General features: G+C 62.8%; 6 protein-coding genes across 14 annotated transcripts in view; 4 read left to right on the forward strand and 2 right to left on the reverse strand.

Annotated features, from left to right (window-relative positions):
• The first annotated feature begins 7 nt into the window (after nt 1-7).
• Nucleotides 8-6,431, forward strand: RNF166 (ring finger protein 166). Its single transcript, XM_068693037.1, has 6 exons — nt 8-243; nt 1,496-1,652; nt 2,345-2,457; nt 2,678-2,792; nt 3,150-3,257; nt 3,935-6,431. The coding sequence occupies exons 1-6, from the start codon at nt 23-25 to the stop codon at nt 3,998-4,000; spliced, it is 780 nt and encodes a 259-aa protein (XP_068549138.1). The 5' UTR covers nt 8-22; the 3' UTR covers nt 4,001-6,431.
• A 306-nt stretch (nt 6,432-6,737) lies between these two features.
• SNAI3 (snail family transcriptional repressor 3) lies at nt 6,738-8,914 on the forward strand. Its single transcript, XM_068693038.1, has 3 exons — nt 6,738-7,439; nt 7,863-8,249; nt 8,462-8,914. Exons 1-3 carry the CDS (start codon nt 7,265-7,267, stop codon nt 8,641-8,643), a joined length of 744 nt encoding a protein of 247 aa, XP_068549139.1. The 5' UTR covers nt 6,738-7,264; the 3' UTR covers nt 8,644-8,914.
• Nucleotides 8,915-10,718: 1,804 nt separating this feature from the next.
• Nucleotides 10,719-13,750, forward strand: MVD (mevalonate diphosphate decarboxylase). Its single transcript, XM_068693036.1, has 10 exons — nt 10,719-10,884; nt 11,664-11,734; nt 11,851-11,965; nt 12,043-12,183; nt 12,290-12,489; nt 12,582-12,656; nt 12,752-12,970; nt 13,093-13,208; nt 13,309-13,417; nt 13,526-13,750. The coding sequence occupies exons 1-10, from the start codon at nt 10,815-10,817 to the stop codon at nt 13,604-13,606; spliced, it is 1,197 nt and encodes a 398-aa protein (XP_068549137.1). The 5' UTR covers nt 10,719-10,814; the 3' UTR covers nt 13,607-13,750.
• A 234-nt stretch (nt 13,751-13,984) lies between these two features.
• CYBA (cytochrome b-245 alpha chain) lies at nt 13,985-16,097 on the forward strand. Its single transcript, XM_068693565.1, has 6 exons — nt 13,985-14,144; nt 14,741-14,810; nt 15,036-15,110; nt 15,220-15,303; nt 15,385-15,466; nt 15,587-16,097. The coding sequence occupies exons 1-6, from the start codon at nt 14,087-14,089 to the stop codon at nt 15,767-15,769; spliced, it is 552 nt and encodes a 183-aa protein (XP_068549666.1). The 5' UTR covers nt 13,985-14,086; the 3' UTR covers nt 15,770-16,097.
• Nucleotides 16,098-16,732: 635 nt separating this feature from the next.
• On the reverse strand, nt 16,733-17,798 carry IL17C (interleukin 17C; the record flags this gene model as incomplete). The annotated part of the gene is made up of 2 exons (XM_068693782.1): nt 16,733-17,328; nt 17,449-17,798. Coding segments are annotated over 2 exons (600 nt in total), but the record flags the coding sequence as incomplete, so codon positions are not given.
• A 2,736-nt stretch (nt 17,799-20,534) lies between these two features.
• Nucleotides 20,535-27,425, reverse strand: part of ZC3H18 (zinc finger CCCH-type containing 18) — a 41,757-nt gene continuing 34,866 nt past the window's right edge. For 5 of the 9 annotated variants that reach the window (XM_068693266.1, XM_068693264.1, XM_068693262.1 and 2 more), the window contains 5 exons: nt 26,768-26,928; nt 26,008-26,201; nt 24,789-24,885; nt 22,824-22,920; nt 20,535-21,461 (listed from right to left, as the gene is read on the reverse strand). In XM_068693266.1, the coding sequence (XP_068549367.1) occupies nt 21,263-21,461; nt 22,824-22,920; nt 24,789-24,885; nt 26,008-26,201; nt 26,768-26,928 (748 nt within the window). In that variant the 3' untranslated portion in view covers nt 20,535-21,262. The remainder of the gene's footprint in view (nt 21,462-22,823; nt 22,921-24,788; nt 24,886-26,007; nt 26,202-26,767; nt 26,929-27,425) is intronic. The other 4 variants (XM_068693263.1, XM_068693261.1, XM_068693267.1 and 1 more) reach the window with 3 other exon arrangements.

Raw genomic sequence — 27,425 nt, forward strand, 5'->3', positions numbered from 1 at the left:
GCGGTGACGTCACGCGGCCGCCATGTTCCGCAGCCTGCTGGTGGCGGCGGCGCAGCGGCCCCCGGCCCCCCCCCCACCCCCTCCCGGCCCCCCCCGGGCTCCGCCGCCCCCGACCCCAACCCCGACCCCAAGCCCGGTGGCTCCGCTCCCCGGTGGTCCCGAGGCTCTGGAGGCTCAGTTCAGCTGCCCCATCTGCCTCGAGGTCTTCCACCGAGCCGTCGGCATCGCGGGATGCGGACACACGTGAGGAGGGGGAACGGGGGTCGGGGGGGGGTTGGGGGGGAACGGGGGGATTAGGGGGGACCGGGGGAATCGGGGGGTAATGGGGGGATTACCCATCCCCATCCCATATCCCTATCCCTTCCCCATCCCATCCAATCCCATTCCCAATCCCATATCCCCGTCCCATATCCCCATCCCCATCCCATCCCATATCCCCATCCCCATCCCATATCCCCATCCCATATCCCCATCCCCATCCCATATCCCCATCCCATATCCCCATCCCATCTCATATCCCCATCCCATATCCCCATCCCATATCCCCATCCCCATCCCATATCCCCATCCCATATCCCTATCCCCATCCCCATCCCATATCCCCATCCCATCCCCATCCCATATCCTCATCCCATCCCATATCCCTATCCCCATCCTATATCCCCATCCCATATCCCCATCCCCATCCCATATCCCTATCCCCATATCCCCATCCCATATCCCCATCCCATATCCCTATCCCCATATCCCCATCCCCATCCCATATCCCCATCCCATATCCCTATCCCCATATCCCCATCCCATATCCCCATCCCATATCCCTATCCCCATATCCCCATCCCATATCCCCATCCCCATCCCATATCCCCATCCCATCCTATATCCCTACCCCATCCCCATCCCATATCCCCATCCCATAGCCCCCATCCCATATCCCCAACCCCATCCCATCCCATCCCATCCCATCCCATCGTGCTGCTGTAGGGCAGGAGGGTTTAGGACACTGCAATGGGGATCTGGGGTCACCCAACAGGGGTCTGGGGGCACCCAACAGGGGTCTGGGGTCACCCAACGGGGATATAGGGTCACCCAACAGGGATCTGGGGTCACCCATCACCGCAGCACACCCCTGACACCACCTCTGTGCCCTCCTCCAGCTGCTTTCTGGGCCACCCCGGTCACACATCGAGGACATGGCTTTGCTTGGTGCCACATCCCGGTGTCACCCATCCTCCTCCCCAGCCCTTTTGGGGTTAGGGAGCTCAAGAAAGGGACGCCCCACTGCAATAACCCCCTAAACACACTGTGGGTGGCCCTAAATGTGTCCTCTGGAGCTCCTGGGATCCCAACCTGCCAGCCTGGGCAGTTCCTCCCCGTGCAGCTACTCCTCGCTGGGTTTTGGGGTTCCCCGAGGCGTGTAGGAATCCTTGGGAGCCCCAAACCCGCCCTGCCCCGGTTCTGGGGTCTCACTCCCTGCTCTCCCCGTGCCCCCCAGGTTCTGCGGGGAGTGCCTGCAGCCCTGCCTCCAGGTGCCGTCCCCGCTCTGCCCGCTGTGCCGCACGCCGTTCGACCCCAAAAAAGTGGAGAAGGCATCGGGCGTGGAGAAACAGCTCTCGTCCTACAAGGCCCCCTGCAGAGGCTGCAGCAAAAAGGTAACGCGGGCAAGGGGGGCTCAGCATGGCCCCAAATTGCCCTACAAGACCACGGGGAGAGGGCTGCTGCCCCCCGAGGTGAGCGGGGCTGTGATTTGTGGGGTTTTCCTGCACGCTGAGGTTTCCCTGCAGTGCAGGAGAGGCCAAGGGTAAGGATTTGGGTTTTGCTCGAGGTGCTGGGATCCCAGCAGCTGGGGCCGGCTGTAGGGCCGTGATTCACGGCGTGGCTCCACGGGCCGGGTTGTTGCCCTTCTCTGCCTCCTCTGCTTGGGGGATTTTCCTGGAACTGCCTGGCTGGGGCCCAGAAACCTTCCCCTGGGGTGGTGCCGGAGCAGTTTGGGGTTGGCGCCTGTCAGCAGTTCCTCTTTTGGGAAGGAGAAAGGAGCTAACGCTGCAATAATGCTTTTTTTTTTTGGTGTATGAACCCTGGGGACTCGTGCAGGGAGTGTGTGACCCCAAATCTCCCTGTCCTGCAAGCAAGGAGGGGCTGGGCAGCATTTCCACGCTGGTGGGGGTCGTTCTCTGCAGACCAGAGTTTGCTCTGATGTTGGTGGGCCAAAATGCAGCCAAAATGTGGCCAAAATGTGGCCAAAACGCTCTGGTTTGGGGGAGCGGAGGCTCCGGTGCTGTGCCTGGCAGGGGGAGGTGTTCCTATAACCCCTGAGAACGTTTCTTCTCTCCTATTTCTCCAGGTGACCCTGGCCAAAATGCGCTCTCACGTCTCGTCCTGCGCCAAGGTGCAGGAGCAGATGGCCAACTGCCCCAAATTCGTCCCCGTTGTCCCCACGTCCCAGCCCATCCCCAGGTACCGTCGTAGGGAGGCGCAAACCGCCTGGGTGTCCCCCCCCATCCTCTCTAGAAACCCTAAAACCCGAGCGTGGGCTGGGGTGGGATTGGTCTGGCTTCTCCCACGGGCAGGGGGGGCGCAGCAGGAGGGGGAGCAGCATCGGGGGGGGCTGGGGGAGGTTGGATGGGGTCGATCCCGGCCCTTGGCAGGGCTCTGAGCTCGTCCTCGCTCCCCCCAGCAACATTCCCAACCGCTCCACCTTCGTGTGCCCGTACTGCGGGGCCCGCAACCTGGACCAGCAGGAGCTGGTGAAGCACTGCATGGAGAACCACCGCAACGACCCCAACAAAGTGGTGAGCGGGGCTGGGGGGGGGGGAAAACCCCTGGGAACCCAAATCTACCGGGACAGATCTGCCTCCTGCGCCACCGGCACGCGGAGATGCTGCTGGAGGGAAGGCACAGCTGGGTTTTGAGCTGGTTGAGTTGGTTTGAAATCTTTCAATCTTTTTTTTTTTGATGGGGTGAACCAGCTCTGGGGAGCTCACAGCTCCGGGGTCGTGCTCCTATTCCTGCATTTAACCTAAAAGCAGCCTGGCCACGCACCCAAGGCTTTGTGCACGTGTTGTGCCCGCACCGAGAAGCACCCCGGGGGGAATTGGAGGTGGCTCGGTGCCCACGGGTCACCCTTCTCCTGTCCCTGCCCTCCGCAGGTGTGCCCGGTGTGCTCGGCCATGCCCTGGGGGGACCCCAGCTACAAGAGCGCCAATTTCCTCCAGCACCTCCTCCACAGGCACAAGTTCTCCTACGACACCTTCGTGGTGAGTATGGCTGCGAGGAGGAGCGGTCGCCTTCCCCGCGTCCCACACACCGACCCTAAAGCCCGGGAGAGCTCCCGGGTGCACAAGCTGCTCGCTATCACGCACAGACCCAAAAAAAAAACATCCCAGGAGGAGCAGAGAAATGTTCTCGCTCTCTCTAAAGATGTTTTTTTTTTTCCATGTGCTCTGGTAAGCTGTTTCCCCAAGGAACTGTAACACAAAAGCCTTTTTCTTCGAGGCTTCACGTGGGGGGACACGAGGAAGAGCGGGGCAGGGGTCGCCCTCTGGGGGGTGCAGCCCCTCTGTGTGTGGTCGGGGTGCGACCCTGCAGCCTCGCGGGGCCCGGCGGGTGGTTTTCGTAGCCTCTTGGATTTTGTAGATAAGATTTCAGAAAAAGGAACCTCGTGACTGTTTACAGAGAAGTACCCACAGCCCAGGAAGTGATTAACGCCGTGTAACCTGCCTGTGGCTCTGTGGAGAGCTCTGCCTTTGGCCCTGGTTTCTCAGACAGGCTCCTTCGATCCCTGTCTGAGAGCAGGGGCGATGTCAGGAGGTTTCACCCTGGCAGGAGAGGGACTGGGGCACAAATACGGGGTACCCCAAACAGCGTGGTGTTCCGGGACCTCGCAGCCCTGTCCTCCAGCCTGCAGCTCCTCACCAACCCTTATTTTTTTCAGGACTACAACATCGACGAGGAGGCGGCACTGCAGGCTGCTCTGGCTCTGTCTCTCTCCGAGAACTGAGGGCTGCCGCGGAGCTTCTCTTCGCTTCGGCCCCTTCCTCACGCCCCTTTTGCACACTCGACCTTCCCGCTGGGGCGGCACGGGGCTCGTGGCCCCCCGGGACCCACCGCTTCTCTTCCCTCTTCTCTCCGGGCTGATCCCAACTCCGGGAAGAAGGTGGAGACCCCTCGGCCTCACGGCGGGGCGAGCGGAGACGTCGCTGCCGGGAGCAGAGAGGCGGCCGTGCCGAAGGGCTGGGATCCTTCCTCGTGTCCGTGCCCGGAGCATACGCACCTGTACCCAGAGCTATTTATCAGTAGATGCTTTTTGGCACCGTTCGTCTTCATGCTCTTTGTCGCAGTTCGATAGGCAGGTAAAAAAAAAACACAACAACAAAAAAATGACACCAAACGAGGCGTTTCGTGCAGAAATGCCCCGGTTCTGAACCACGCCCGGCCACGGCCCTTTCTGAAAAGGAAGAAGACAGCACGGAGCGGTTTGGGTTTTTTTATAAACCCTGCGAGGTGTTTCTGGAGCCGTCGGTCTGTCCCGTCCCCCACGCTGCAGACAGGAGGGAGCTGCCTCATTTTCCTGCAGCCCGGAGCAAGACTCTTGCCCTCGTGTGCCCCGTGAGAGCAGTGGGATCGGGGCTGTCCCGACGCCCGGGGGAGCTCCCCAAACTCCCACCCTCCTGGTTTTGTACCGCCTCTTGCCCTTGCGTTTTTCTATACGAACTGGCAGGCTGCCTTTTCCACGTTTTGTAGAGCGGGAGCAGGAGCTCTTTACTCTTTACGCTGCAATATCCGTCGCCGGGGACGAGAGTATTTTTATGGAACGTTATTAAGAAAGTCTATTTTTTAAGAAAAAAAAAAAAAAAAAGACTCAAAACGAAAACCAAACGCGCTGTGGATTGGGAACCGGGTGGGAGGGAGGAGCTGGACCACGGCAAGCGTGCACGTTTCCTCCTCCATCACCTCCGGGCTGTCCCCTTCTGCTCTCAGCTTCCCTGCAGGAGGTGTCAGCGCCTCGTCGCTCAGCCCCACGGCTCCTAGATGGGAAGAGGAGCGGGCAGCAGCGTGCTGGGAGCTGCCTGGTGGAGGAGCAGCTCTCCTCTTTGGGTTCTCCGAGAGCTTCTTGCATGGCTGTGGTCCCCGAGCTGCTACCTCCTGGCTGGGCTCTGCGGGATCTCGCCGTGCTCGGCGGCTGGAGCAGCTCTTCCGAGCTGGCTCCTGGCACTGCTCCGGGCTCTGAGTGCTGGCGCAAGGCTGGGGGCTGGATTTCCTTCCTCTCTCTGTGCCCGCTGATCTCTCAGACGCTTGTAATTAAACACGAAACGCTGCTGGAGAGCCAGGACCAAGGGTGTTTGTCCCGCTGGGCTCACACAAACTCTGCTGGGAATCGCCCGAGTTGGATTTTTTTTTCCTCCAAAACTGCAGCGCTGCTGGAAGCTGTGGTCGCAGAGATGGAGCGTGGCAGGAAAGGATTTCACCCAGCAGCTTCCAGCCCCTGCAGCAGCAGCACAAACCCTTGCAGGCAGGGCTGCTCTGAGGGATGCGCCGTGGTGTCCCCGTGCCAAACGTGGCAGTCCCCGCGCGGTGCCCAGGCACCCTGCTGCCCTTTTGGGGTGGCACCAAGGGGACCGAGGCTCACGGGGACTTGCCCATAAGGCTGGGCAGTGCTCAGGAGGGCAGCAGCCCCCACCCCGTGCGCTGAAGGGGTGTTTCAGGGACCCCAAGGTGCCCGTTTGGGGCTGTGCCCCCGTGTCCTAAAGGTCGGGGTGCTGCCGCTGCTGCGCCCTGGGGCTGTGGGGTGCCCGTGCCATTGGGGTACCCTGGGTTCTGCTGTCCCCATCCCTGCTCAAAGCATCCCTTTGTGGTTTATCCGAGTCCTGGCTCCCTCCAGCTCTGCTCTAGCAATACTGGCTTTTTCCTACAAGTAGTACCGAGTGTTTTGGGGTCCCTTTGGGGCAGGCACGGGCAGCGTCTGCTCCCCTGGCAGAGGGCAGGGAGGAACGGGGGCTTCCCCTGCTCCCAGTGGGACGGAGCAGGGGGATCTGGAAGGGACCCAGCCGCGTTTCCCCGTCCCCTTTTTTTGGCTGGGACTCTCAGGTTAGAGGGCTCTGGCCCGTGCCGCTCTGGAGGATCTGGGGCAGCGCCGTGACCGCCTCCATCTCCCTCCTCCTCTTCCTTTTTGCCCCAAAAATGTCAGAGCAGGGGCAGCAGCGGCTGCTTTCCTAAAGCACTTTAAGGCCGTGCAGGCAGCTCCTGCCTCTCGCCCCCTTGGCACGGGGTCGGGTCCGGCCGTGCTCACAGTGCTCCCCCCGACTTTTTGCATCAGGATTAGGACTTTTACTGGGACACACCGTTTTGATTTTTTTTGAAGAAGAAGAAGAAAAATAATCAACGATGTATTTGTAGCAAGCCATTTTTCTCAATAAAGGCAGTTTCATCCATGGGTGCTCTGGGTGCGCGGGGCCGCTGGGACGGGGCTGGGGGTGCACGCCACCGAGGTCCCTTCTGGGGGCTGCTCCCTCCATTTTTATGGCCCCATCCCCTGCCTCATTAAGTGCTGCTGTTAATTGCAGGGCTTGGCGATGCCGTTATATGTCCCTACTATGCTAGGTGCTGGCAGCAGGTCCTGGAGCAGGCAGGAGGTGACGTCCCCATCGCTGGCACCGTCCCCAAAGCCCCGCTGGGCACAGGCCAGGGCAGCGCCGCGGATGTCCCTGCCCTGGGTGTCCCGGGGGGGGGGTCCTGGCTCTGCGCCCCCGCCAGCCGCCCGGGGTTCCCCAGGGCTGCAGCACGGCCGGGTGCCTCTGCCCAGTTGCTTCTTCCAGCCCGGACACCGGCTGCTTGGAGCCCTACAAGGGCTCACCCCGTGCCCTGCTCAGGGCAGAGGCGTTGCTGCAGCTCCTGGATGCAGGGGAGACCCCCCCCAGGTGAGCCCCGAGGGTCATTGGGGTGGCCAGGGAGGGAGCTGGACCCGGGGACTGCTCCCTGCTGGGGGTGGGTTTGGGGTTTGAGCTGCGCACTGGGAGTGCTGGGGGTTAAACTGGGGTGAACTGGTGCTCCCAGCGGTGTTTGTGGGTGCCCACAAACCAAAGCTGTGCCCTAACCCAAGGGCAACACCCAGGGGGATGCTGTGGACGGTGGGATCCCATCCAGGGATGTGTAGGGTGGCCGTGCCAGGGTGGGGGACGGGGCTGTCCCCACCACGGTCATCGTGCCAAGGCCAAGGCCAGCCCTCGGGCAGCGGTTGGCGCCGGGGCTCCCCGGGGGGCTGCCCATGCTAATGAGCCCCGGGGGCCTCGTGGCACCTGCTGGCACCCGCGGGGACACGGCGGGGGACACGACGGGGACACCGAGCTCGCCTGCTGACCCGGCCATGCCCCGTTCCTTCCTGGTGAAGAAGAAGCCCCCCAGCACCCGCAGCCCCAACTACGGCCAGCTCCACGCCTGCGGTGAGGCTGCCCCAGGGACCCCAGATCCGAATTGGTGCCTTGGGGGGGGAATTCCTGGGGCTGGGGGTGTGGGACCCTCCCCATCATCACATCCCACTCACATCGGGGTCCCCGTGCTAATTTTGGGGGGGCTGGAGGTGGTTGCAAGGTGCCACGGTGCCCCAGGGGATGCGCAGAGTTTTGGTACCTCCAGTCCCAGATGTCCTGGGGGGGGGGCTGTGGCATCCCCATTCCTTTTTTGTTTTTTTTTGGGGGGGAAGGACCATTTCTGTCCAGTTTTGCAGTGCATGGGGGTGGGGGGATAACAACTGGGGGGGACAACTTGGTGTGGACAAGCCCCAAGCCAAGGGCAACCCTGAGGGGAGATCTGGTGACTGGGACAGCCCCCCCTCCCCCATTTACCCCTCGCTTTGCCCCCCCCAGAACCTGATGGCTCGTGCTCCTCCTGCTCCACGCCCCCCCTGCCCGACCACGACCCCCTCCTTGCCCGCCTCTCCTTCCCACCGCCCCCCTCCACCAAGAGCCCCCCGGACCCCGCAGGCACCCGCAGCCCGGGCACCCCCTTGAAGGACAACCAGACCCTCAACCGGCTGGGGGGGGCGTCCGAGCTGGGGGTCCCCAAGCCCTGCTGCCCCTTCCCGGCCCCCCCAAGGCGCTGGTTCAGCTGCGGGCGCTGCACCAGGGCGTACGGCAGCCTGGGGGCCCTGAAGCTGCACATCCGCACCCACACCCTGCCCTGCGTCTGCAACCTCTGTGGCAAAGCCTTCTCCCGGCCCTGGCTGCTTCAGGGCCACCTCCGAACCCACACAGGTAAGGATGAAAGGATGACCCCCCCCCGGTGCTCGCTGCTTCATCCACCCCCCCTTTTTCCAGCCCCCCTGCCTCAGTTTCCCCCTGCGCACAAAGCTCTCCGGTTGCGGGCACCCACCCAGCGTCCCCATGCAGCACCCTGGGGCTGCGCAGGGGGATTTGGGGTGGGATGGGGGTCCCTAAACATGTTTTTTCCCCTCCCCCCCCCCCAGGGGAGAAGCCCTACGCCTGTCCCCACTGCGGCCGAGCCTTCGCCGACCGCTCCAACCTCCGCGCCCACCTGGGGACCCACTCGGGCACCAAGCGGTACCGGTGCCGTGCCTGCGCCAGGACCTTCTCCCGCATGGCACTGCTGGCACGGCACCAGGACGGGGGGTGCTGGGGGGCGGCCTGAGCCCCCCCCCTAACCTCGGAGAGGGCCGTGGGCACTGCGCTGTGCCGTGCCACACCACGCCGTGCCAACACAATGCCCCAAGGAAGGACTGGAGAGCACCACAGATGTCCCCTACGGGTCACCAAAGCCATCTTCTGCACCCCAACATCTCCACCGTGGCCCCCAGGGCTGGAGGAATCTTTTGGTTGTGCCCCCCCCGTGCTGTGGGCACCAGGGAGGGTTTTGGGGTTTTGTCTGCAGTCATTAAAAGCGGAGCTGGGTGCTGCGGGTGTGAGTGGTGAGGCTGTCCCTGATCGCTGCCCGGCTGGCATCGTGTCCCACCAGCACCACAGCACCCCCCAGGGACCCCAAAATTATGGGGACCACGGTGTCCCCATAAATGTGTCCCTGCCTGGCCTCGTGCCCCAAAATCAGGGACTCGGTGGCTTTTTGGGCTGGGGTCTGCGCTGTGGAAGGGTGGGGGCCAAGCCCAGCAGCACCCCTTGGACAGTTTTTGGATGAAAGCCCTAAAAATGGGAGCAGGGAGGTTGTATTTTTCTGATCGTGGATTTAACCCAAACATGGGGGCTCCATGTGCTCCGAGGTGCCCCCGGGGGGTGTCACCCCCAACCCCCTGTGCAGGAGGGGACTTCTGGCCTGGATGCTCATACAGTATTTTGGGGAGGGGGGGCAGGACACACTGCTGGCTTGTGCACCCCCCAGGGACCCCAAAATTGTCCCCGAGCATCCCCAGCAGGGGGCTAACTGGGCTCTGTGGAACCCCCCCACCCCACAGCGGTGGGGCAGCCCCGTCCCCCTGGTGGCTTGGGGCAGGGGAGGGGAGGAGGTGGGGGCATTTTTGGGGGGGTGCCAGCGGGAGGGAGCCGCGCATCCCCCCCTGTGCTATTTGCGGCCCAGCCTTGCTAAATCGGGCCCCCACCTGTCCCGGCGGCAGGGGAAAGAATCCCACACCCCAAAATAGCCGCGTGCCTTCCCCGTGCCCATGGAAAATGCTTAGACATCCCGGGGGGGGGGGGCTGCTTGCACCCCGGGGTGGCCCCCGCCACGCCTGCCAGCACCCATGGGTGCCAGCAGGGAGCCCTCATGGGTGACCCCTGAAGCAAAGGGGTTCCCCAAATGTCCCCCGCTATGGGGAGGGGGGATGCTGCCCCCTCTGTCCCCAGAGGTTGTGTTTTATATTTTTTTTTGGGGGGGGACCCCACCAGAGCTGTACCCACGGTGTCACCCACGTGCCAGGCCTGGGCCTGCTGTCACCTCCGGGCACGGGGACGTGCGGGATGTTTTCCACTGCGGCCCTGGGGACAAAAATACCCTACAGAGGGTGGGGGGACACCCGTGGGGCCCCGCTGGGGGATACTGGGGCCCCCGCTGCTTGCCAGCCCCATGGGGTGCGGCACTGGGAGCACTGGAGGAGTACTGGGATGTTGAGGCACTGGGGTACTGGGAGTACTGGGGGCTGTGGGGGTGCTGTAGGAACTGGGAGCACTGGGATGCTGGGAGCGCTGGGGACCCTGAAGGCTCTGGGAGCATTGGTGTATTGGGTTTACTGGGAGTACTGGGGTGGGGCTGGGGTGAGTAGGAGCACTGGGGGCACTGGGGCACTGGGAGCACTGGGGGTGGTGGTGTATGGTGGAGGTACTGGGCAATGGGGATACTGGGAGCACCTGGGGTAACAGTGAAGAAGCAGGGTGTGGGAGAACAGAGCACACTGGGAGCACTGGGGACTGGTTGAACTGGGAGTACTGGGAGCGCAGCAAACTGGAAACACTGGTGGCACTGGGGTCAGGGCACTGGTGGCACTGGGGTATTGGGATAGAGCACTGGTGGCACTGGTGTATGGCACACTGGGAGCGCTGGGACAGCGTCACTGGGGGCACTGGGAGCACTGGGAAACGCTCACTGGTCGCACTGGTGCCACAGGCCGCACACACAGCCCCACCCCGCATGCGCGCCGCCCTCCCTCCCCTAAGATGGCGCCGCCCTCTCCCCGCGGCTTCACTCCATCAGGGGGCGTGGCCTGGCGGCGAGGAGGCGGGGCTTATCCGTGGTCCGATCTCTGCCATTGGCCGGCGGGGCCCGGCCGCTTCGACCTCAGCCAATGGCGAGCGGGGCTGCCACGCGCGAGCGGCGGTGGGCGGGGCGGTGCCGTGCCGGGCGCGGGGCTCGGAGGCATGGCGGAGGAGCGGGGCATGGCCCTGGTCACCTGCACGGCGCCCGTCAACATCGCCGTCATCAAGTACTGTGAGTGCGGGCCGGGGGGGCCGGGCCGGGCCGGGCCGAGCCGGGCCGGGCTGTGTTGTGCCGTGCTGAGCCGTGCTGTGCTATATCAGGCTGTATAGCGCGCTGTGCTGAGCCGTGCCATGCATTGCTGTGCTATATCAGGCTGTATAGCACGCTGTGCCAAGCTGTGCCAAGCCGTGCCAAGCCGTGCCAAGGCGTGCCAAGTCGTGCCGAGCTGTGCCAAGCTGTGCCGTGCTATATCAGGCAGTATAGCACGCTGTGCCAAGCCGTGCCAAGCTGTGCCGAGCCGTGCCGTGCTATATCAGGCAGTATAGCACGCTGTGCCAAGCTGTGCCATGCTGTGCTGAGCCGTGCCGAGCCATGCCAAGCTGTGCTGAGCCATGCCGTGCTGTGCCAAGTGGTTCCATGCCGTGCCAAGCAGGGCTGAGTGGTGCCGTGGCATGCCAAGCCATACCATGCCGTGCCGAGCTGTGCCATGCTGGGCAATGCCAAGATGAACCGTGCCAAGCTGTGCCATGCCGTGCCAAGCCAAGCAGTGCCAAGCTGTGCCATGCTGTGCCATGCCATGCCATGCCATACCAAGCTGTGCCATGCCATGCTAAGTACGGTGCCATGCAAGCTAAACCATACCGAGCCATGCCATACCATACCAAGCCGTGCCATACCAAGCTGTACCAGCCATGCCAAGCCGTACCATGCCGTGCCAAGCTGTGCCACGCCGTGCCGAGCGGTGCCAAGCCGTGCCGTTCCCCACCATGCCACCTCCACCTCTCTTACAGGGGGCAAGCGCGACACGGAGCTGATCCTGCCCATCAACTCCTCGCTCAGCGTCACGCTGCACCAGGACCAGGTTGGTGCGGGGCCGCGTCCCCACCCCCAGCACCGGGGTGGGGGGGGGCTGCTGACCCCAAACCCCCAGCAGCGGGGCCGGGTCGGCCCCCCCCGGCTCAGCCCCATCCCGTACAGCTGAGGACCACCACCACGGCCGCCGCCAGCCGGGATTTCACCGAGGACCGCCTGTGGCTGAACGGCGAGGAGGTGGACGCGGCGCAGCCCCGGCTGCAAGCCTGCCTGCGGGAGGGTGAGTTATTTGGGGAGGGGGGCACGGAGAGACGTCCCCGTATTCCCCCTCACCCTACTGACCCTGTCCTTTTGCAGTCCGGCGCCTGGCTCGCAAACGCCGCGGTGACGATGAGCCGTCCCCCCTCAACCTCTCCTACAAAGTCCACGTCGCCTCCGAGAACAATTTCCCCACCGCCGCCGGGCTGGCGTCCTCGGCCGCTGGCTACGCCTGCTTGGGTGGGTGAACGGGGACAACGCCGCCACCTCATCCCCCTTTTACCATGCCGGGGGACGGCGCGGCGTCCCCGCTGACCCCCTCGTGTCCCATCCTTGTCCCACGCAGTTTCGGCGCTGGCTCGGCTGTACGGCGTGGAGGGCGAGCTGTCGGAGGTGGCGCGGCGCGGTTCGGGCAGCGCGTGCCGCTCCATGCTGGGGGGCTTCGTGCAGTGGCACCGCGGCGAGCGGCCGGACGGCAGGGACAGCGTGGCGCAGCAGCTGGCCCCCGAGACGCACTGGCCGGAGCTGCGCGTCCTCATTTTGGTGGTGAGGGGGATGTTTTGGGGACCGTAGAGGGCTGGCGGGGGGGTGCCCCCACCGTGGTGCGCCCGTGGTTCAAGGTCCCCGTCCCGGCGCAGGTCAGCGGGGAGAAGAAGGCGGTGGGCAGCACGGCGGGGATGCAGAGCAGCGTGGACACCAGCCCCTTGCTGAAGGTAGGGGGTGGTGCAAGGTTTTGGGGTTTTGGGTGCCGTGAGGTCTGTGTGTCCCCGAGGTGACCGCGCTGTCCCCGTGTTCCCCCTCTCCCCAGTACCGCGCGGAGGCGGTGGTGCCGGAGCGGCTGTCCCGCATGGCTCGGCACATCCAGGAGCGGGATTTTGAGGGTTTTGGGGAGCTCACCATGCAGGACAGCAACCAGTTCCACGCCACCTGCCTCGACACCTTCCCCCCCATCTTCTACCTCAACGACGTCTCGCGCGCCATCATCGCCCTGGCGCACCGCTACAACGCCCACCACGGCCGCACCAAGGTACCGGGGCGGGGGCGCACCCCACGGGGGGGGCACGGAACAGCACGGTGGCTCTGACCCCGTCCCTACCGGCCCCGAGGGTCCCATCCCGGCCACCCACGGTGTCCCCGTCCCCCTGGCAGGTCGCCTACACCTTCGACGCCGGCCCCAACGCCGTCATCTTCGCGCTGGAGGACACGGTGCCCGAATTCGTGGCCGTGCTGAGGCGCAGCTTCCCGCCCGCCTCCAACGGGGACCAGTAAGGGTGACCCCCCCTTTACTTTCCAGGACTGGGACCGGGTTGGGGGCTGACGTTAAGCCCCCCCCAGCCCCGGTGCTGACCCCCGGCCGTGCCGCAGGTTCCTGCGGGGGCTCCCGGTGGCCCCGGTGGCGCTGCCGGAGGAGCTGGTGGCCACCGTGGTGGCGGAGCCGGTGCCGGGAGCCGTGCGCTACGTCCTGCACACCCAGGTAGGGGCAGGACGGGGTGAAAGGGGGGGTCCAGGACCCCAACCCCATTATGGGGACGCCCCCCCTGGTGCCCTCCTCGCCCCTGATGTCCCCCCGTTGTCCCCACAGCCCGGCCCCGGCCCCCAGCTCCTGCGGGACCCCGAGCGGCACCTCCTGGGTGCGGACGGGCTGCCCCGACGCACGGCATGAGCACCGGAGAGGGGGGGGGACACCGGTGACACCCATGGGTGGGGGGCACCCCAATGGGGACCCCTGCAGTGGGGTGGGGGCGCACAGCCCCCTCCGGGACCTGATTTTGCCCCTTTTTAACCAAATAGAGCGTTGTCGGCTGCAGCCGTGTCGGTGTGCGGTGCTGGGGGGGGGGAGCGGGATGTGACCCCCCCAGGGACCCCAGTGGGGTCCTGGGGGGGGGACAAAAAGGGGCGTGGCCTATGGGAAAGGGGCGTGGTTTATAGGTAAGGGGTGGGGTTTATCAGTAAGGGGTGGGGTTTATCAGGGAGGGGTGGGGTTTATTGGGGTGGGGTGTGGTTTATCGGGGAGAGGAGGGGTTTATCGGTATGGGGTGGGGTTTATGGGGTGGGGGCGCGGTTTAGGGTCGGGGCTCGGTCCCATACGCGGCGCCGCTGCCCTTCCGCGTCCGAAACGGGCCGGGCCGAGCCGAATTGGGCCATGGGGCAGATCGAGTGGGCGATGTGGGCCAACGAGCAGGCGCTGGCGGCCGGGCTCAGTGAGTCTGGGGGGCTGCGGGGGTTGGCAGGGGGCTTTGGGGGGGGTGGGAGGCTTTGGGGGGGCTGTAGGGCACGGATCCACCACGTAGGGACCCCGAGGACCCCTGTGTTGTCCCCATAAGTGTGTCCTTGTGGTTCATATAGGGTCATGGCCCCCCCAGTTTTGGCCTGGTTTGGGCTGGGGATGGAGGAAGTGAGAGGCAGCGGGGACGCGGAAGCGTGGGGGGGGGGAGGGTGGCACCCATGGGGGTGTCACACGGGGAGGGTGGCACCCCTGGGGCACTGTGTCACCCCATGGGGCTCACCCTGCAGTGCCCCCAAAGCTGGGGTCCGGGGGTGGGCTCGGGGTCCCCAAGCGCCATCCCCCAGCCCCAATTGTGCCACCGCCAGGGTGGGGGGGCTCCAAAATGTGCCCCCCAACCCCAACCTGCTCATCCCACAGCCCCCCCCAGACCCTAAATCCAGGGGGTCTCACACACAGCATCACCCCGGTGTCCTGCTCAAAGGGTCCCCAGGCTGGGGGGGGGGCACACCTATCCCCTTGTGGGCTGGGGGGGGGCAGCAGCGTCCCCACCGTCCCCCGGTGTCCCCGCAGTCATGCTGACCGGCGGCATTGTGGCGGTGGCGGGGCAGTTCAAGGGCTGGTACTTCGCCGTCTACGCCATGTATCCTTTTTTTTTTTGGGGGGGGGGCACAGCGGGGAGACCCCTGCCCCAATTCGGCACCAGGAGGTGGATGGATGGGGAGGGGGGGACACACACGAATCCTCCCTGCCCAAATTTGGCCCCAAATCTCTCTGTTCCTGCCCCGTTTCCCATGGGGGCTGCACCCGGGGGGCTGATCCTGACCCACCGAGCACCATTTTTCCTTGACCCCCCCGCCCCCCCCAGCGCTGCAGGCGTCTTCGTCTGCCTGCTCGAGTACCCCCGCAGCAAGCGCAAGAGGGGCTCCACCATGGAGCGCTGGTAAGTCACCCCCCCACCCCTTACAGCCACCCGGGGGGATTTTGGGGGTCCCTTCGGGCTGGTGTGGGGGGGTCCCGTCCTTTCTGACCCCCCCAGCACCCCCCCGCAGCGGCCAGAAGTACATGACAGCGGTGGTGAAGGTGTTCGGACCCCTGACCAGGAATTACTACGTCCGAGCCATCCTGCACGCTGCGTAAGTGGGGTGGGGTGGGGGGGTCGGGGATGGGGTGCAGCCCCCCCTGAGCCCCCCCTTGAGCCCCCCCTGTGCCCCCAGGCTCGCCGTCCCCGCCGGCTTCCTCCTCTCCACCATCCTGGGCACCGTCTGCTTGGGCATCGCCAGTGGCATCTACCTGCTGGTGAGCGTGGGGCTGCTTCTGGGGGGGGATTTTTGGATTTTGGGGGGGCTGGGGGGGCCCATCTGGAGCAGAGGGGCTCCCAAAGACCCCCCCCACTCCACCCCAACCTTGTCTTTGCAGGCGGCGGTGCGCGGTGAGGAGTGGAGCCCCATCGAGCAGAAGCCCCGGGAGCGGCCGCGCGGGGGGGACACCATCAAGCAGCCCCCCAGCAACCCCCCCCCACGGCCCCCCGTCGACACACGCAGGAAGCAGCCGGCAGAAGAAGGGGGCCAGGTCAACCCCATCCCCGTGGAGGCCGAATAATGCCCCGGGGGGGGGCAGCTTCTGCTGCTTGTGGCCCCCTTTCCACCTCCACCCGCTTCCCTGCTGCGCCCCGGGGGCACCGCGGTGCCTGGAGGGGGTCCCCAAATCCCCGGGGGATTCTCAGGTCCTTGTGGCCCCCCCGGTGCTCCCCAAATCTCCAGGGGATGCTCAGGTCCCTGTAGCCCCCCGGGGGCTCACCGTATCCCCATGGCAGCCCCAGCTCCCCCCCCAGCCACGCAGCTCTGCTCGCTGCACCCGCTCCTGCCTTGGTTTCCTTTTTAACGTTTTTAGCGCTTTTTTTGCAATAAAACAACCAAAAAGTCCCAGATCCTGCCTGCGTCCGGCTCCTTGGTGCTCTGGGTGTGAGCTTGGGGAGGGGGCTCGGTGCCCAAATCTCCCATGGCCCCAGCTGGGGGTTGGTGACAGCTTTTCCCAAGGGGGGGCGTGCATTGCAGCGGCACAGCGTGCCCCCAAAAAGCCCCCACAGCCCTGTGGGACCTCCCCAACAGGGAAATTGGGGCCACAAGGGAGGTCTGGGGGTATCACGGGGGGGTGACAAGGGACACCCGTGTCCATCCTCTGCTTGCTGGGGACAAATCCTTCCTGGCTTTGGGCACCAGCGGCTGCTCCGGGGGGATCCCCAGCCCCCAGCACCCATGGGTGCCGCCAGGGCGCATGGGGTGGCCCCAGCAGGTGGCGCTGAGCCCATGGGTGCCCGGGGGCCGAGCCATGGGAAAGGAGTGGGTGGCGGGGTGCCGCGGGTGCCGGGGGGGGGGACCCTGCAGTGCTGGGTGCTGTGGGGCTGAGAGATGCCCCAAAACCCAGCACCCATGGGGGCAGCTGGCGGTGGGGGCACCCATGCACGTCCTACAACCCTGCACCAATAATTCTGCCCCCCCACCACCACGTCACCCCAGGTGGAGACGAAGCAAGCGGCGTGCCACGGAGGGTCAGGATTTATTTTTTTGCACGGTGCCGACGTTAAATAGCACACGGAGGGCTCAATAAATAGCTCTACGGGGGAATAAATAACCAGCGAGTGCCCGGGGAGCGCTCGCAGGGTCTGATGCTGGACCCCGGGGCCGCTGCCTTTATTTTTTTGGGGGGGAGGTCAGCAATAAATACGTTTTTTTTAAAAAAAAGAAGCCCCCAGCAGGCGTCGGCGGCCCCTCGTCTCGGGGCAGGGCTCATAAATAACTCATAAATAAAAAGGTGGAGGTTTGGGGGTGCTCTAGAACAAGCACGGCGGGGGGAGCGGTGACACGGTCACGCTTTTGGGGGGTTGGGGGGGGCTCCACGGGAGCAGGGGTCAGCGCCCTGTGCGGGGCAGGACACACGTGCAGCCCACGGGCACCTTGATGTAGTCCACCTCGAAGGTGACGAGGCCGGGGCCGGAGGGGCGCGGGCAGGGTTTGCGGCGCAGCACCATCATGGTCTGGTGGATGGCCACCGAGTTGAGCGAGGTGGTCTCCCGGCCCGTCTTCACGTCCACGCAGCCGTCGCAGAGGCACTCGGCGAAGGCCAGCTTGCGGGGGTACCGGTTCTCATCCTCATCGATGCTGCAAGCAGGGGCACCCTCAGCATCCCTTAACCCCAGCACCGCACCGGTGCCCACCCCGTGGTTGGATTTCCCCCTTTCCCACCCCGTTTTTCTGTTTTTATCCTCTCCGGGTACCCACCGGTAGCGCCACGGGGAGATGGAGCGCTCGTTGGGCTCGCTGCGGAGCCCGGCGCGGAGCTGCAGCGCGGGGCAGGCGCGCTCGCGGTGGTGCCGGCGACGTCTCCGGCGTCGGGCTTCGTCCTGCAGGCGTTCCAGCTGCGGCACCAGCTGCACCGGCACGTAGTGGTCCCAGCGCAGGCTGCGGCTGACGAAATGCGCGGGGGCTTCGCCGTCCTGCAGCTCGCCCGCGCTGTAGCAGTGCACGTGGGGAAGGTGCGGGTGGGCGCCGGGGCGCCGCAGGCAGCGGCACAGCGCCAGGGCGCTCAGCAGAGCCAGGGCTCCGAGCCAGCCCTGATGGAGAGATGGGGGTCAGGAGGCAGAACCATGCCCAGCGCCCACCTGGAGGCACCCCAACCAACCCACGGACCCCCTCGCATCCTCCCCAAGGGAGGTTTTGGGGTGAGTTTGGAGGCGCACACCTTCTCTGGGGGCTCCCTGCAGGGATCTGTGCGCTCACACCCAAATACCGGCACCCCCAAGTCCCCCGAGCACCGGCACACACACACGAGTGCGCACACCACGCAAACAGCAGCCCATGCAGAAACAAGGCTGGCTGCACAATCCCAGCTCGCATCCGTACCCCAAAATCACCTTTCCATGTGCACAGCCACATGCAGAAGTACCGGCACCGAGATGTGCACGTGGATACACACACACACAAAAAAACAGCTGAAGTGTGTTGGGGCACACCGAAACCCACAGCCCCTACACACACAGAGCTCCTGCCCCTCTCCGCACCCCCCTCAGCACACAAAGCACATGCTATACATATAAATATGTAAATAAATATATATAAATATGTACATGTGATATAAATATATGTCAGTACACACACATGCACATACGGTGGCACCAGCACTTGCGGCTCTCACACACAACATTTTTTATATATTATGTGTATAAATATATATAAAATGCATATGTATTATATGTATATGTGTGGCTCTCATACGCACACACGTCATTTGGCACATTATGCATGCACACACACACAATTATATATAATTTGATATATTATATGTGTATTTATATATACACACCGATATCGTTATCCACACGCTTATATGCGCACACGGAGCGGCACCAGCACGTGCAGCTCACACCGAGGCACCGGCGTGCACTTGCACATGCACACACACCCCCTTACACACACATTTACACATTTACACACACATTTACACACCCACACACTCAGCTGCTGCCAGCCCTTCTGTGCGCAGTGGCACACACACGTGTGCCCGGTGCCACCCGTCCCCTCCACGCATCCAGCACCAGCTGCGCCCCAACGATCCCACAGTCACCCACCTGCCTACACGCACCTGTGTGTGTGCAACACACGCACACCCCCCCCCCACTACCCCTCCACGCCCCCCCAGGTCCCTATGGATGAGCAGCACCTCCACGCACAGCAGCCGCCAGCCCCACGTGTGCACAGGGACACCCCCACGCGCACCCACGCACCTTCCTCTCCCCCTGGGCGGCCAAAGCCAAACCTCGCACACCTCCCGTACCCCATGCGCTCCTCAAAGCGCCCCCCACGCCCCCTCCTGTGCCCCCCCCCAAGACCCCCTGGGGTTACCATGGGTGGGAGCGGGACGGGAGGCACGGAGGGCACCCTGCGAGCTGCAGCCGAGTGGCGCCGCCGCCGCCGCCTCCACCTTTATATAGGGCTCGGGCAGGTGATGTGCACACACCTGGAAACTCCAGCTCTGGCTGCCTTCCTCCTCCCCGCGGGCCGCCGCACTTCCTTCTCAGCCCGGCGTGTCCCAGCCCTGCTCCTGGGGGCCCGGAAATCGTTTGCCCCCAAAAAGGATGGATGGGGTTGGCGTGTTTTTTTTTTTGGGGGGGGGATAGAGGGGTGCGCGGAGGTGTAGGGATTGGGGGGGGAAAAGGGGGTGAAGCTCGGTTTGGGTGCTTGATGGCGAGGTGCTGATGGGCACGTGGCAGCGTGGAGCATCACAGGGCACAGGGCACAAGAGGGTTGGGGTGGCCGTGGCCTGGCCGGGCACCCGGGGGCATCCGCATGGATGGTCCCTGGTCACTGCCCACCCCCCAAGACCCTCCTGGGACCCACGGGGAAGCAAAAGGCACCCTAATGATGGGACAGTCCCCGTGCCCCGTGCTGTCACAGCCCTGGCCCCATTGCGTAAGCCCGGCGGTGATATCACTGTCACGTTCCCGGGGCTGCCACAAACCCGGAGCAGAAATCCCGAATTGGGCAACCCTGGAAAAGGGCTGAAGGGCTGCGGCTCCTCGGGGTGCCCGGCAGAGAGGGCTCAGGCACGGCGGGGTCAGAAGAGGTGGCTCGGGGATGAGAGGAAGGTTTTCCCTGCCCCGTGGGGCTTTGTAGGGGCAGGCAGCAAAGGGAAGCCTCCCCGGGGCGCTGCAAGGAGCCCCTCGCACCCCATTTTGCTGCCGAAGCACGGGGAGCAGTTGGGGGTCCCTGCTCACCACCGAGGGGCTTCTATAACCATGTGCCCTGTTAGAGCATCATTGCATGAGTCTAAAACCCTTTGGGGTGCAAAGGATGAGGCTCAGCGCCCAGCCCCTGTCCCCACAGCACCCCAAAAAGCATCTTTGTGCTGCTACACACAAGACCGAGCACCCTGGCACCAGGCACTGTGGTCTTTTCTCCTGGAGATGGAATTTGCAGGCGCTCAGCAGCGATGTGCTGCAGTGCCACCAGCCCCGAGCAGGCAGGGATAAGGCACGCAGGGCCTCGGGGAGAACAGCGTGACAGCAGGGACCCCAAAAGCCTCCCCCAAAAGGGCTGGATGAGGGGTATCCCCCTTCGCTGGGTGAAACCAGCACTGGGAGGGAACGCAGGGTGGTGGCTCAGGAGGGATTTGGCTGAACAAGGTGGAAGCAGGGAGGGTGAACTGGAGGCCAGAAGGTCCTGTGGGACTTGGGGGGGGGTAAAAAGGGCACTTGGGGGTTTACCTGGGGAATAAAAACCACAGAGGCTGGAAACAGGGATGGGGACAGGCCCCTTAAGGCAAGGGAGAGGGAGGAGAGGGGCACGCAGAGGACAGCGGAGAAAGGAAGAACTGGTTATCAAAATACTTTATTTCAGGGAATATCCCTCAAAAAAAAAAAAAGGGGGGGGGAGGGAAAAAAAAAAAACAACAAACAACAGAAAAAGGACCCTCCTCGTTAGACAGACATCCCACAACAGCTTCAGGGCTCCTTTTAAATCAACCGCAACAATCCGCTGCTTAAAAGAAAAGACAGGTGGTTTTCCCAATCAGGCTTCAGTCAAGAATATATATATATATTTTTGTTCCTGGTGGAGGAGGGCGGGGGACAAGGTGATGTTGCCAGTAGTTCACAGCAGTTTTCGGCTCTCTCGTTACACAGTATTATAGAACTGCATTGCTGAAGACACTCAACACACAGCAGGGCTAACTAGGAGAATACAACTCAAGGCTAGCAAAGAGGAGAGGGTGGAGAGAGAGAAAGAGAGAGAGAGAGAGGAAGGAGTGAGAGCATCCAACAGGGCTGGAGTCCTCTGTGCATAATTTACATGGAAAAGGGGGGTGGAAGCCCCCGTCCTGGTGCCCGGCCCCACTGGGGAGCCGGGGCGCACGGTCTCAGCTGACAAACTTCGTGGGTCAGGTTTTCTTTTCTTTTTTTTTGGGCGTTTTTTTGTTTTTTTTTTTTTTTTTCCTTAAAAAGAATCGCGGCCAAAATAAGACAGAACTGCAAAATCCCAAAGTGGCCGCTTTTCCACTATTTATAAAAACATGAACAGTCACTAAAGGGGGCACGGCCCACTATACTTTCCCAGGGATTTTGGCCCGCTTGCGAGCGATGGCATCTTCCACGGCCTTCAGCTGCTTCAGGAGCTCCTCCCGTCGCGACAGGGTGCTGGATTTGCCCGTCTTGGCACCCGTGGGGCCGGGCTCGGACGCTTTGCCCGGTACGCTCGTGACTTTGCTGGAGCTCTTGGACTGAGGAGAGAGCTGGCGCTTCCTGGCAGGGAGAGAAAGGCACAGGGTGGTGAGGAAGGCTGCAGGCAGGACGGGGACAAACCCCAGCAGGGAGCACGGCTCCAAGGAACAGGTTGGAGAGGAGAGGAGTCACTCTGGTAAACAATCTGAAGCAGGGGAAGCTCAGCTGCCCCGGGGGGATCCCTGAAATTTAAGCTCAGCTCCTCGGCCGCTGGGATGGGGTGTGCCAAACCCCGCAGGCAACACTGCCAAACCCCGACAGCAGCAGGCAGGAGAGGGGCAGAAGCAAGGATGCGGTCAGCACCGAGTCTGGAAGGGCTGAGGTTCCTCTCCAGCACTTTAAAACAGGACCTCGGGGCCAGCAGAACGGGGCTGTGGTGGCTGGGGCCAGGCTTTGGGTTGGGAAGACACCGACACACAGGCACCGAGGCTCGCTCACGCCCCAGGCTGGGGAGAGGGGACGAGAGGAGTCCTGCAGGGGGACAGGACAGGGCTGAGCCCGTTTGCTCAGGTTGGTCCTCGGAGCTGACACCAGGGAAATGCAAAGCGGGCTACGAGGCCCGAGGAAGCTTTGGGTGAGCCGCAGGAGGTGCCCCACAACCCTCACACCACCGGGCTCGGAGTGGAGCGCAGCCCAACGCCCCTGGAGCCGCACATCCAGTTGTGCACTGGGACCTTCCCAGCACCAGCAGCAGGTGTGGGCTGCCAAGAAATGGGCCGTGAGTTGGGCAGCCAGCACCAGAGGGGACGGGAGGCACGAGGCCAGCGCTTGTCACCGCCCAGAGGCACCCAGGGGCCGCGTCTCAGCGTCAGCAGCACGCTGAGCAGCTCGGGGTACAAAGAAAAGGAACTGGGCACCCGAGGCACGGGGAGCTGGGCAGCAGGGGCTGCAGTTTCCCTCTCCCCAGCACCACACGCTCGCACCTAACCCACTTGGCTCCGCTTGCCGGAACCGACCTCAAGAAACCCCCCCCGGGCGCCGGTTCCTTCCCGAGCAGGAACAGCTCAGCGGTGGCTCCCGCGTGAACCCCTGAGCTCCTCTGGCTCCTGGCCAAGGAGCTTCGCGTCCTTCCTCTCCCCGCGCCTCCATGGCAACTGGAAACTCTCCGGTCAGAGTCTCAGAGCTGCCCCAAGAGGAGGAAGGGAACAGCTGGGGAAGCGGGGCAACGGGAAGCAGCACGAGCGCTTCTCCGGCACGTGTGGGTCACCAGAAGCGCTCACCTTCCCCGTGAGAGCCTCACCCCACCTGGGAAAGGCTAAAAGACAGCACAGGGCTCTGGTTTTCTCTGCAGGGCTGTTATTTGAGGGAGATGAGGGCCTCCACTTTGGCTGTGCTGCCCCAGCCTTGTCGCTGAGACCCCCACGAGCGCGAGCGCGCACTGACCTGTCCGCCTGCGCGGGAGATGGTTTTGTGTTCTGGCCCCTCTGCCGCTCTTGTTTGGGTGAGGAGGCTCTCCCGGCTGCCTTCCTGTCACGAGAGCCTACAGGAAAATAAAAGGTGAGATGTTCTGTTTGTCACCGAGGTCATTACCTGCCCACCGTGCCACCTCGGCACGTGGGTGCCCCATTATCTGCGGGCAGCTGATGCAGTTTGTGGCCACAAAGGCACCCGAGGTGGCTCTGCAGCAGGCAGCTGATGGTTTATCAGCTCAAGGAGCGCTGTGTGAGCACGGCTCTGCTGCTCCTAGAGCCAGCATCCCCCCGAGTGTGTTCAGCACAGGCTGAAGGGAGCTGCCCCATCGGAAACATGCGGACTCATGGGCCTTAGGGGTCCTGCTTGGCTGCAGTGGGTTCCCCAAGCACTGATATCCCGGAGCACGGGGAGGAGCTACACCTGGAAGCAGCCCGCGTGCCCCCGGGGCTGTCCTGAGCCCTGAGCACTAGCCAAGCTGCACGCCCTGCTGCCAGGACAGCAATTCCCGGGGCTGCTGATCTCACTTTCATCACCGCTCCGGAGAGCAAAGGTGCTCAACGGCCCGGCTGTTTGTTGGGTCAGTGCTCTGCTCCCGACACCACGAGGCGGGCAGCGCTGCAGATTTGATCACAGCAGGGTTATAGAGGAGGGAAGTGAGACTCAGCACAGCCACCGACAGCTCCGTGCTGCGATTTTTGAGCCTGGTGCCTCTGCTCAGTCCCAATTCCATCACGCTCGCCACTGGGAGGTGAGGCCGAATTGCCTCACCGGGCTCGTGTCCCACTTACCACTGTTTACAAGTGTTTTATGGTGTACAGACAACAAATCACGTGTGTCATTACAGCTACATCCATAAAACCAGCACGGTTTGCTAGATCACCCCGTCCCTTTGTCTGCAGCTCAGCAGTCGGCGTGAACTAGGTCCCAGTGAACTTCCCCCTCGCCCAGTCCCTCTCCGCGCCGCAGCAGCTGAGCGCACGCGGGCTGTGAGCACTCAATTTTTTCTGGCGAGTGCCCAGAGTCAACAAGATACACCTACAGCTGAGACAACGGGGAAAACAACATCACGTGGCGATGCTGGCACGGGATGCCAAAAACAGAGGCACCTCTGGCCACCGACTTCCCCCCCCCCCCCCCCCTTGTTTTTCAGCAGTGGCTGGAGCATCACATTCAGGTCCCTCGCAGCTCGGTTTTCCAAGTGCTCGGAACTCCTGCCAAGGACTCGGAGGCAGGAGAACACTTGGAAAGCCTGCGTCTTTCTAATCACACAGGGCAGATCAGGTTGTGTCACACACAAGTGGGGAAATCGGCTCATTTCACAGGCTGGATGATCCAGCCAAGTACTGCACCCATCCCGGAGCCTTGGCAGCCCGTGCTCCCTTTCAAAGCACTGCCAGAAGCCTTATCAGGAGCCTGCGATCCCGCGGTGATACCACCACGAGGTGAAGCCCCTGGGAAGGGAGCAACCTCATCCAGTGCCACGACAGGACACGGGGCAGCCTTCCTGGGAAGGACGGACGCACACCCGAGGTGGAGGTGAGTGCGCCGTGCCTTCAAAGCGAGGGATTCTCTGTTTTTTTTTTTTTTTAATTTTTTTTTTGCACAGACACGGTGGAGCCACGGCGCTGGCAAGGCGCACCACAAGACAGCTCGGCACAGCCGGGCTCGGCCTGCCCAGGGCTGACCTCACCTCGCTTACTTCACAGCCAGCCCGCAGCGGCTCAGCGCCACCGCGGTGGTGCAGCACGGTGGCTAAGACGCACGGGGATCTGGTGGCCATGGCTCGCTCCAAGGCTTTGCTCGCAGGGAAACCCCTCCAGCAAGGGGATTCCTGCAGCAGGGGCTTTTAGATGTTTGCCACCCGATCTGGGCTGCCTCTGGTGGCAGGGCAGGAACCCTGCCGGGGCCAAAACCCTCCTCCGGCCGATGTCTCACCTCTGTCGGGTGACAGGTTCGCCCGTTTGGCTGCTGGAGAGCTCGGCCTGTCTTTGTCTGCTGGCTCGTATCTCTTCCTGCTTCCTTTGTCAGCTGCCTGAATGGAATGAAGCAGACAACGGAGCTGAGTGGCCATTTCCCTCCGGGGAGGAAAGCCAACAGATTATTTCCTGCGACGGCTGCCAGCGCCGTGCTGGCTCGCTGATGCAAACACAGCTCCCGTTCAACTCCTGCTGCGCTCCAGTCCCCGCCATCCCCAGCACCGTGCGATTCCCCTGCCACCATAAAATTCTCCTGCCACTGCACGGGAGCAGCAACAGCCTCTGGGGCCAACTCTGTGCTGCGTTTCGTGGCTATTTTTGTTACTGCCAGAAACGGGAGAAGAGCAGCGCTTTGGGGAGGCTTTTTTGGCAGCACCAAGGATGGCAAAGGGCAGCGAGGCTCGGGGAGCTGCGCCTTGGTCCAGCACCAATTGTGCCAACCCAGAGTTTGGTATAATTGCCTGCTCCTCCCCGCAGAGCACGCTTCGCAGCCCCGATAAAGTTGCCTCGCGTCACAGCACGGGGAAGTAGGGAAAGCTGCGGCCTCAGATTGCAACGGGAAAGAGACCGTCAGGAAAAAAAGAAAAAAAAAAACACATTAAAACTATAAAACCAGGAACCCAGCCACGTGATGGGAGCCAACACCCTGCTGCGGCACAAAGCCCTACGAGGTCAAACTCTCGCCTGATCTGGATTGAGTCTGTGCTGCAGGCACCCCAGTGGGGCATCGGGCTCTGTTGGAAGTGGGGAGAGCACCAGGCGGGCTCTTTTTGCCACTTTTACCTCTTACCACAGTTAATGACCTGCCAGCAGCTGGCTCTGGAGGTGCCAGGGGGAGGCCAGCTCACCGGGAAGCGTGCGGGGAGCATGCTCTGGGCGGGCAAAGCCCCGCTGTGCCTTGGTCTGGCTGCCTGGGATGCAGCCTTGGAGAAAGCCGGGACCAGCCCTTGAAGCTGCAGCAGGAATGTGCCCCAGGGGAGCCGCCAACACAGTCCCAAGCTGAAGCCACCGCAGGGTGTGTGCTGCCAGACAGGTTCTGTGCCTCTCCAGCCCCAGCTGCAGCTACCCGCCCGAGCTCATCCCGACAGCACGGAGCCTGCAGCTCCCCTTCTGCCAGCCTGCAGCCCCACAGCACGGCCCCGTCCGCTCCACGGACCCCCGGGGTCCCCTCCTCTCACCTTATTCAAGAGCGTCAGTTTGATCTCCTTGTGAGCGAAGCCTCCCTGCTGAGCCTGGGGGGCTGCGGGCTGCTGGGGCTGCAGGAGCTGCTGGGATTTGCTCCCCTGGGCGAGCTTGGCCGATTTCAGGAGCTGAGCAGAGGCGTCCCGTTTCCGCTTCTCCTCTTTAGCGCTGTCTTCTTTTTTTGATTTTCCTGTTGAAAGCAGAGCGCAGACACGTGGCTCGCCACCGATCCCTTTCTCCTGCCCGCAGGGCGAGCGGGTGCTGCCCCAAGCACTGGAAAAGCCCACACCAGCTGGCGTGGCCTCTGGCCCCAAGGTCAGGAGATCCAGGAAACCATAATTTCCGCAAAGAACACTTCACATAAAAGACAAGGAACAAAAGGCTCTTGCCGCCACCTCTGCTCCAGTCTAAAAGGGACAGAGAGGACTTACAGCCTGATACTGGAGTCATCCAGTTTTTTATTTATATATAAAGTGTCTAACACCTTGCAATGGTGAAAGAGAACAAAAATAAAGGAGCATCAGGCAGGACTCCTGGGCAGGAAAAGGCATTTTTACAACCACATGGACAAAAGGATGAACGTGTGTTTGCCCCACAGCCTCCCTTTGCCATGGTCTCACCTGTCTCTGCCGGACACTCGTGCCCTGCTGACTGATTTTCCTGGCGCCCGCAGTATCATCAAGCAAGCTGCAGGCAGATCTCTGCTCCCTCCCTTTCCCCAGTACCCCGTAAAGATGAAAAAGCCAAACCAGGTACCTCTACCTTTCTTCTGCTGCGCCGGGGTTGGGGATCGGGAGCTGGCTGAGGACACGGGGCTGGCCAGGTCCGCGTACATGTCTTCGGAGTCAGCGCTGCGCACGGAGCTGCTGCTGGAGGAGGCACTAGAGACAGAAGAAACGCTGCTCACGCTCAGGGACCTGGAAAGAGCCAACAACCCGTTACAGTCGCAAACACAACGAGAACCAGGCAGCGACGAGGCAGGCAGCTTTGTTTTAACTCCCCCAGTGTACCCAAAGAGAGCGGCTGGGATGTCAGAAAGCTCCTAAGGCGGGCAACATCCAGGGGAAAGACAAAAGCTGTGTCTCCTGGGGCACAGCTAATATGAAAATCCCGAAGGAGTTAAAGCCTAGAAAGTCCTGTTTATTTATAAACAGGATTAAGGCAAAGCTCAGCAGGTCACTGTTCCCCCAGGTAAACAAAAAGTGAAAGCAGGGTGTGCGCTACCACGGACGTGTCAGCGTCATGGCTCAGGTCAAGGGTTTCCTGGCAGTGCTTTTGCTGCACGAGTTTATTCACAGACCTCGAGTCCTACAGCCCGAACCTCCTGCCCGGCTCCCCAGGGTACAGGAGAGCCCGGCTGCCTATTGGGAAGAGGCACACGCTGCCAGGAGTGGTAATGACAGGGAGGGAAGCC

This window comes from Anas acuta, chromosome 10 (genome assembly GCF_963932015.1).
Source record: "Anas acuta chromosome 10, bAnaAcu1.1, whole genome shotgun sequence".
NCBI classification, from domain to species: domain Eukaryota; kingdom Metazoa; phylum Chordata; class Aves; order Anseriformes; family Anatidae; genus Anas; species Anas acuta.

Coding starts and splice junctions, on each gene's coding strand:
- RNF166 (XM_068693037.1), top strand. CDS start 23: ATGTTCCGCAGCCTGCTGGTGGCGGCGGCGCAGCGGCCCCCGGCCCCC. Junction 1,653..2,344: donor GCAGAGGCTGCAGCAAAAAG/GTAACGCGGGCA, acceptor CTATTTCTCCAG/GTGACCCTGGCCAAAATGCG. Junction 2,458..2,677: donor ACGTCCCAGCCCATCCCCAG/GTACCGTCGTAG, acceptor CGCTCCCCCCAG/CAACATTCCCAACCGCTCCA.
- SNAI3 (XM_068693038.1), top strand. CDS start 7,265: ATGCTAATGAGCCCCGGGGGCCTCGTGGCACCTGCTGGCACCCGCGGG. Junction 7,440..7,862: donor CGGCCAGCTCCACGCCTGCG/GTGAGGCTGCCC, acceptor TGCCCCCCCCAG/AACCTGATGGCTCGTGCTCC. Junction 8,250..8,461: donor CCACCTCCGAACCCACACAG/GTAAGGATGAAA, acceptor CCCCCCCCCCAG/GGGAGAAGCCCTACGCCTGT.
- MVD (XM_068693036.1), top strand. CDS start 10,815: ATGGCGGAGGAGCGGGGCATGGCCCTGGTCACCTGCACGGCGCCCGTC. Junction 11,966..12,042: donor GCAAGCCTGCCTGCGGGAGG/GTGAGTTATTTG, acceptor GTCCTTTTGCAG/TCCGGCGCCTGGCTCGCAAA. Junction 12,657..12,751: donor ACACCAGCCCCTTGCTGAAG/GTAGGGGGTGGT, acceptor CCCTCTCCCCAG/TACCGCGCGGAGGCGGTGGT.
- CYBA (XM_068693565.1), top strand. CDS start 14,087: ATGGGGCAGATCGAGTGGGCGATGTGGGCCAACGAGCAGGCGCTGGCG. Junction 14,145..14,740: donor GGCGCTGGCGGCCGGGCTCA/GTGAGTCTGGGG, acceptor GTGTCCCCGCAG/TCATGCTGACCGGCGGCATT. Junction 15,467..15,586: donor CCAGTGGCATCTACCTGCTG/GTGAGCGTGGGG, acceptor TTGTCTTTGCAG/GCGGCGGTGCGCGGTGAGGA.